Below are 7,529 nucleotides of genomic sequence, written 5' to 3' on the forward strand. Positions count from 1 at the left end.
CTTTATTAGGGTCGCGGGGAGCTGGAGCTTAACCCAGCCTCTTGAGCCACAGGCGGGGAAACTGGCTCACACAGATTTTAAGAAGTCATTTTTATTGAATTTCCCTTCCTTTGATACAGCGTGAGGTGAAAATGTTCAGTTTTACTTCAACAATCAGTGAGACAGTTTAAGTCCATGTGGCTCAAGTTACCCCTCACTGGGGGCAAGTTGAGCCAAGAGACCACTTTTTTTTTTGGAAAGCCATATTTTGAAAGCAGTTTATTTTACAGTTGATTCCAAAGTGATTATTCCCAAGGATGCACCAAATCCTGACATGTATGTACATATTTAAGTTGGACCCATTGCTCTCATTCGCTCACCTTAAACACACTGTAAGTAAAAACTGGCTCAACTCTCCTCTACTACACAACCACAGGATGGTGCTGCAGGCCAATGAATGTGTGGAACAAGTGCCATTTGCTCATGGTTTCGTTAATTCATAAAATGCAAGATCAAAAGTACACAGTATTATAATATCTGCGCTACATTTGAAAGGAATTCCGTGTGCAACTTTTGCATTATATTCGTGTTTTTTATTCGCACATTATATCCAGAGGCACAGACACTAGCAAAAGAACAAAAAGTACCATGGTACTACCATTTGGACATGTAATATTGTTTTAGGTATCATGGTTCATTGATATGAACATAACATGGTACTGTCATATTTGTACAGCCAAAACATATGCTTGAGGAATAACGAGCAGGAATTTCCACATTTTGCTTTGGTTTTTAGTTTGAGTACAACAACAACAACAATGAAATCTACCCAGCTGAGACTTTATTTCCGTAAGGATATAATGATTATTTCAAGTGTGCATCCAGAAAGCATGTCTTTATATAGTAAATGAGAGAATTCCGTGTTGGTTGATTGTTTGGAATAATTTAAATAACCTGTTTTTATATTAACAGACAAGTGAAAAGAATCGTGTCACTGTTTCATATTTCAGTGTGACTTATGGGCAGTAACAAGTGACAGTATGTCAAGCATTAACATTCATGTTGGACGGCCTTTCAAGACATGGTGTCGTACATCAATCTGTCTGGAGTCCCTTTGGATTATTTTCAACTCACATGAGCCCTGCGAAGTCTACACTCTTAATGTCAAGGGAATGAGGCATATTTAAACATCCATTAATGTTGCAGGTCATGGCGTCATGTCATAATAATTTACTATTTAAAACATTCATTGTTACCCGTTGTGTACTGTACTGCAAAACTATATACTGATGTTGTGGCCAGTATCAAGTGCAATAGCATGTTAAGTGCAATAAAATATAAAAATACAGTTTGAATCACACGCAGTTATCTACATAACATACCCACAAAACCACACATGAAAAAAGTTCCAGTTCTCAGTTGAGGGTCTTGTCTCTTGTGTGACTAGTCCCAGATTGAATCATTATTACACACAATTCTCCACAGTCTTCAGCACTTCGCTCACTTCCTCATATAGACATCATCTGGGCAGGTGGTTGATGTGGGCTAAACAGGTGCTGTCCATTCCAGAGAGGGTCTCGAAGCGGCCTGCAGAAATGTCTGTCCTCTGCAGCGTAGCGAGGGAAAGGGAACGCACAGCGTGTGTCTGCGGAGCCGATGTGTGTGTTTATGAGGTAGTCAGAGGGTGGATTGAATATCAGAGAGAACTGGGATGGATGGATGTTCAGAGGACAAGGCCTCCCTTCCTGAAGACACCTGTGAAAAACACATATAATCATAATGAAGTAACTCCACCTCAGTGCATGTCAGTGTGTTGTTTTTTTAAATTCACCAACATAAATGTGATGTATGGATAAATGCATGGAAAGTACAAAAGGAAAGTTTGGGATGACGAACTTTTGATGTTGGCTCGGCAAAGTGTTGCAAAAACATTTAAAATGTTTCGGACTGTTGTGTCTCGGGTCAAGGATTTGATACAAAAGCTGTATTTTTAAAGGAATAGTTCACGCAAAAAATGAAAATTTGAAATGTTTTAAAATCTGAAATAAAAAATGCCCTCCCTCTCAGTTCATCCCAGATTAGGATGAGTTTGTTTCTTCATCAGATCTGGAGAAATGTAGCATTGCATCAGTGTCTCAGCAATGGATGCTCTGCAGTGAATGGGTGCCGTCAGAATGAGAGTCCAAACAGCTGATAAAGACATCACAATAATCCACAAGTAATCCACTAATCAATTAATGTTTTTCACTGGAGGAAGAGTTATTATGGATTATGGACTTTAAATGACCAGAAGCAACATCTTAAAGCTGGATGTGTTTCAGCTTTTGTCTTCTCCAGATGTTAACTGATGGACTGGAGTGCTGTGGATTACTTGTGGATTATTGTGATGTTTTTATCAGCTGTTTGGACTCTCATTCTGACGGCACCCATTCACTGCAGAGCATCCATTGCTGAGACACTGATGCAATGCTACATTTCTACAAATCTGTTGAAGAAACAAACTCATCCTAATCTGGGATGGCCTAAAAGAGTGAGCACATTTTCATTTTTAGGTGAACTATTGATGGGAACATATTGAGTGTTTCTGTGAATGTGTGTGTATTTCATCTAGTTTGAAGCGTGTTTGGACAGTACCTGCAGGGAGTGTGGAGGTCACCAGGGCTGTAGATGTGTTTGTCTGTGTGCTGTCTCTCTCCTCTGGTGTTGTTGTTGTTGTTGTTGTTTGTTGTTTTCTGGTTGTGTAACACCTCTCTCTGCAGCTCCACACCCTCAACATCCATTTGTTGCCAAAACTCTGACGCTCCAGTTTTTCTTGCCCTACACATCACATAAGACACACTCGTTACAGTCATCCGCATCAATGGTGGCTTTAACTGACTTCCTTCACATCTGTCTTTCTCTCCTCGTAAGCTGACTGATGTGAGCACTTCTGAGTAATTCTTCTCAAATCACATTCTGAATCATGTCCACTTGGATTTGCTGACTACATCTGGGCGCAGTGTTTTGGAGAGAGCGTGTGGTACCTGGATAATTACAAGCAACTAAACTAAACCCTAACCCTATAGTCAGGGTGCGAACTACGGGGGAGCTAGGGGGAGCTCGGCTCCCCTTAATAAGACATGGGCTCCCCTGAAAACGTGATATATGAAATTTTGGGGGGTCTCAAAAGATATTAACAATGTGTTATTTTGACGTGCAATTACAGTTTTGCGTAATGTGATCATCGTGGATTATTATGGGCTCCCCCAAAGTCCACGGTATAGTTCGAACACTGCCTATAGTACATGCATATCATGGTTAATTACTACTAGTCAGTACTTAATTGGATAATTACAGTGTAGCAAAGACACCGTAAAATAAAGTATAAACATTATTTGCAATTAAGTGAAAACATATTATAGATTAAATTAATATTAAATGCAATTTGTTTTTGACCCATAATTACTTCTGTTGATTATGAAATATGGTTAAAGTTACTGCTGAGTGTACTGACAAGAATTTATGATAAACTAAAATATCCTTTAAAGATATTTCTCTTGAAACTTGTATGTCACGTATTTAGATATATTTGTAATTAGACATTTGTAATGATGAAATTGCAATATAGTACATTTAAAATATATTAACTTTAAATATAATATCAAATAACACACTGCAGTTAAAATTATAATCAAGTAGTTTCCGTGTGCTTTAGTATGTTAGTTAACGCATCACAATAAGTGTGCTTCTTTAAAACGCTACAAAAGATTATTAAAACATTATGATGTAAAATGTACTTAAAGTAAAACTTAATTTGACATTATTAAAAGGTGCACTTTTTACAAGTCTACTTAAGTGTTTTAAGAAACAGTCATGAAAGTCTCTCTCTTTAATTCACTTGAATGGCCTTTTATTTCATTAATATTAGAATATAATTATCTGCAAGTACAGTTTTTTTTATTTGAAGTACACTGCAAATGCACTTTCATTACAATTAAGTGCACGTATTTCACAAGGGAATGAAGACATGACTGTCGATGCTTTCGAAGTAAATGGTGACAGAATTATTTTGAAGTTGTAGGTGATAAATGAACCAGGTTTTGAGAGCTCTGTGTATTTTCAATCTGTCTCTCACCTCTCCATCTTTCTCCTCTCCTCTCGTTTCACGTGTCTCACCAGACAGGAAGTGATGAAGAAGATGCTCATGAGGAGGATGATGGCTGAGCTGATGAAGGACACAAGAAGAGCTAAACGAAAGCCGTCATCCTCAAACCGAGATAAAGCTGCAAAAATACAGAAACCAAACACACAGTGAGAGGATGACAGTAGCAGATATTTTCCTGTATTTTTGATCATGTCTTGGTGAACATATGAGATTCTTTCAAATTTTAACATGTTTTCCATGACTGGGACCTTTAAAGAGACACTCTGAGCAGTTCTGAATCCTAATATGCTGTATTTATGAGGTTACAGCTTAGCTTATATCGCCTAGTAAACTGTTTAGATTGACAAGCCCTTTTCAAGTCTTAATGCAAATCTATTATTATATTCTTTGTATTATTATAAAATAAGAATGGTTTCATATTCTGGAGTCCATAACCCTTTTTTTTTTTCATTTAAAACTCAAATTGTGGCAATAATTTTGTCCAACAATCTGCATGAATGTCATGATTCTTTAAGTAATGTCTATAATGTCACTAATGTAAAAATGGCCTAATATGTAAATTGGCCCATCACTACTGAGAATGGCAAGATACTGTTTTGAAGGGTTGACAAATGTAAGTGTGTTCACATTTATCATATGTGTGTGTGTCTTACGTTTACACTCTGGTGTCCCGCCGCTCCAGTGTGTCTTATTGCTGCTCCACACACAGGACATCTGACTGCCGCTGACCGCGCGGTGTCTGGATGGGCACTGGAGGCTCATCACGGTGCCCACGCTCGTCCCATCACCGGACACCAGCTTCAGAGTCCCGACCGCAGGAGACAGCAGCGGAGCGCACTGACCTGCGTGAGCCCAGAACAATGCTGCCATGCTCAGACTGAATTTAAAGAAACAGGTCACCCAAAAATGAATGCTGACTCAATGACTCACCCCAGTGAATGGGTGCCGTCAGAATGAGAGTCCAAACAGCTGATAAAAACATCACAATAATCCACAAGTAACCCACACCACTCCAGTTCATCAGTTAACATCTGGAGAAGACAAAAGAAACATTTTCCCCTTTGGAATATTTCAGCAGATATTACATGTGTCTTGTTTTTCTGTGGAATGAACCAGCCATGCCAATCTTTTGTTTTTTTCACTTTTTGGTGAACTGGCCGAACACGTTTGGACCGCTCTCTCACTGAAGCATATCCACGGGTCTGAAATTAACTGGGGCTTGAGGCAAAAATGCCCCTGCACAATTAAACTAAATCTATTACGGCTGTCACGAGTAAAGTGAAAATGAAAAGTGCTGATTGTGGCATTACATTTAGATCTGCTCATATCGCATCATATTTCTTTTTACGCGTTTTTACAGCGTTGCGCATTAAAACCAATCACACACAGTTCTGAGTTTATGAATGCAGCGGCCAATCAGAGGCGTGCGTTCAGATGAGTCATCACTGAAACGCCGGAGTTCTGATCAGAGCGCACGCTCACTGACTGAATTCTGCTCTCTCGCGAATTCTCTCATCATAAACAACAAAATGCAGATGAAAGTATAAGAGATTAATTTGACAGTGTAGACAGCTTCATCGATAACAACAGGAGTTTTTTGAGAGTGCTTAAACTCACACTAGACTGAAGTCAAAGATAATGCGATAATGTAAATGTTCTTTGTTCGCTTTCAGTATAATTTATTCACTAGTTGAGTAACCGTGGAAATAAAAAAATATGAAATACAATGTTTTTATTCAAATGTAATCACGTTAAATATAAATTCAGTCGTATTAAAATATTTTATGACATGAAACACATATCTGGTAGGCCTAAAAAGACAGGTTTATGATGTGCGTAGTTAATAGATTTCATTAGGCTAATTTTATTATTTTTACTATTATGGATTATAGACTTGTATTTTAGTTAAAAGCATCTTAATGCTGGATTAGTTTCAGCTTTTGTCTTCTCCAGAGGTTAACTGATGGACTGGAGTGGTGTGGATTACTTGTGGATTATTGTGATGTTTTTATCAGCTGTTTGGACTCTCATTCTGACGGCACCCATTCACTGCAGAGCATCCATTGCTGAGACACTGATGCAATGCTACATTTCTCCAAATCTGATGAAGAAACAAACTCATCCTGATCTTGGATGACCGATATCTATTTTCAGCAAATGTTCATTTTTGGGTGAACTCTTCCTTTAATTGATCATCAAGATCAAGAGATTAGAAAAGCAGAAAGTAAAAAGATACAGATAACCAAAAGCTAAACCAAAGTAAAAGTATCCAGAATGCCATAGGTTCATTTATGTGTGCAGATCCTCAGATTGCTCTGCACCCTACGGCTGTGTTGTTTTGCACTGCTACTGTTCTGCTAGTGAGAAGTGAAACTGTAAAGCAGGTGTGAGCCGTACTGTAAATGAGTGGCTAACAAATAACATAGACATAAACCTGTTTTAATGACACAAAACTTCAGCTTAAAATGTATACATAGTGGAGACCAGGGCTGCTTCAAATTGTGTGTTTTGTCACACTTGTGTTGTCACACCTTTTGCTCCAGTGAATATTGCTTAGCATAGGTTCATTACACAGACTATTTTGAAATAGGCATAAAGATAATTAAATAGACTATAAAGATAATTAAATAGACACAGGTAGGGTTCGACCCCCTAACTGAGCATTCAAGCATGCTGCTTTGCAGAATATTTCTTGCCTTTAACTTACTCAAGCTTGACGGACAACTGTTTTAAATACACAAATTAAAATAGCATCTGTTTGTCAGAATATTTTCTGTGTTGAGTTTTGCTGCCTCATGTCACATATGCCTGAGTTTGCCACCGAGTAGAGAGGAGGTTAATGTTATGTAGACTAACACATTTTAACAACTGAAAATGTGCAGAGCATGCAATATTGATGACCTTTAGGAGGGACTGAGAGGGCCAGTGTGTTTATCAGCAATGCCTGAAACACAAAAATGTAGCTGATTTTTAGAGTACATGATTTAAAGTTTGGTCTGTTCCTCACACTGGGAATAAGTAGACCTATAGCATCATACTTTTATGATACTTTAATGTGGATAATGAAAATGTTTACATTTGTGTTCCACTGACAAAATAACAGCGTACAGTTTTTTTTAAGGCTACATGGGTAAACCTCACGTCGACATAATAGAAAACAAAAGATGAAGAAAGAAAGAGGAAGACAATGTGTGTTTACGATCAGAGAACCGCTGTTATTTGCACAGACGCGTTTCCTGCTCTCATATCATCCTGTCTACTCTTGATACAAATGAAAACCCCAAACCCTCTCCTCTCTCTCTCTCTCTCTCTTCTCACACACACACACACACACACTATAACACACACTCTCTCTCTCTCTCTCTCTTCTCACACACACACACACACACACACACAATATCACACA

At 38.3% G+C, this 7,529-nt stretch overlaps 1 protein-coding gene across 1 annotated transcript in view; it reads right to left on the reverse strand.

Moving 5' to 3' along the window:
* Positions 1-512: 512 nt before the first annotated feature.
* Positions 513-7,529, reverse strand: part of susd3 (sushi domain containing 3) — an 8,879-nt gene continuing 1,862 nt past the window's right edge. Inside the window, exons 2-5 of the mRNA XM_016499455.1 lie at positions 4,777-4,965; positions 4,094-4,241; positions 2,614-2,796; positions 513-1,734 (exon numbers count right to left, since the gene is read on the reverse strand). Coding sequence (XP_016354941.1) covers positions 1,488-1,734; positions 2,614-2,796; positions 4,094-4,241; positions 4,777-4,965 — 767 coding nt within the window. The 3' untranslated portion in view covers positions 513-1,487. The remainder of the gene's footprint in view (positions 1,735-2,613; positions 2,797-4,093; positions 4,242-4,776; positions 4,966-7,529) is intronic.

The sequence above is a fragment of the Sinocyclocheilus anshuiensis genome, unplaced genomic scaffold (genome assembly GCF_001515605.1).
Source record: "Sinocyclocheilus anshuiensis isolate Anshui unplaced genomic scaffold, SAMN03320099.WGS_v1.1 scaffold1662, whole genome shotgun sequence".
Lineage (NCBI taxonomy): Eukaryota > Metazoa > Chordata > Actinopteri > Cypriniformes > Cyprinidae > Sinocyclocheilus > Sinocyclocheilus anshuiensis.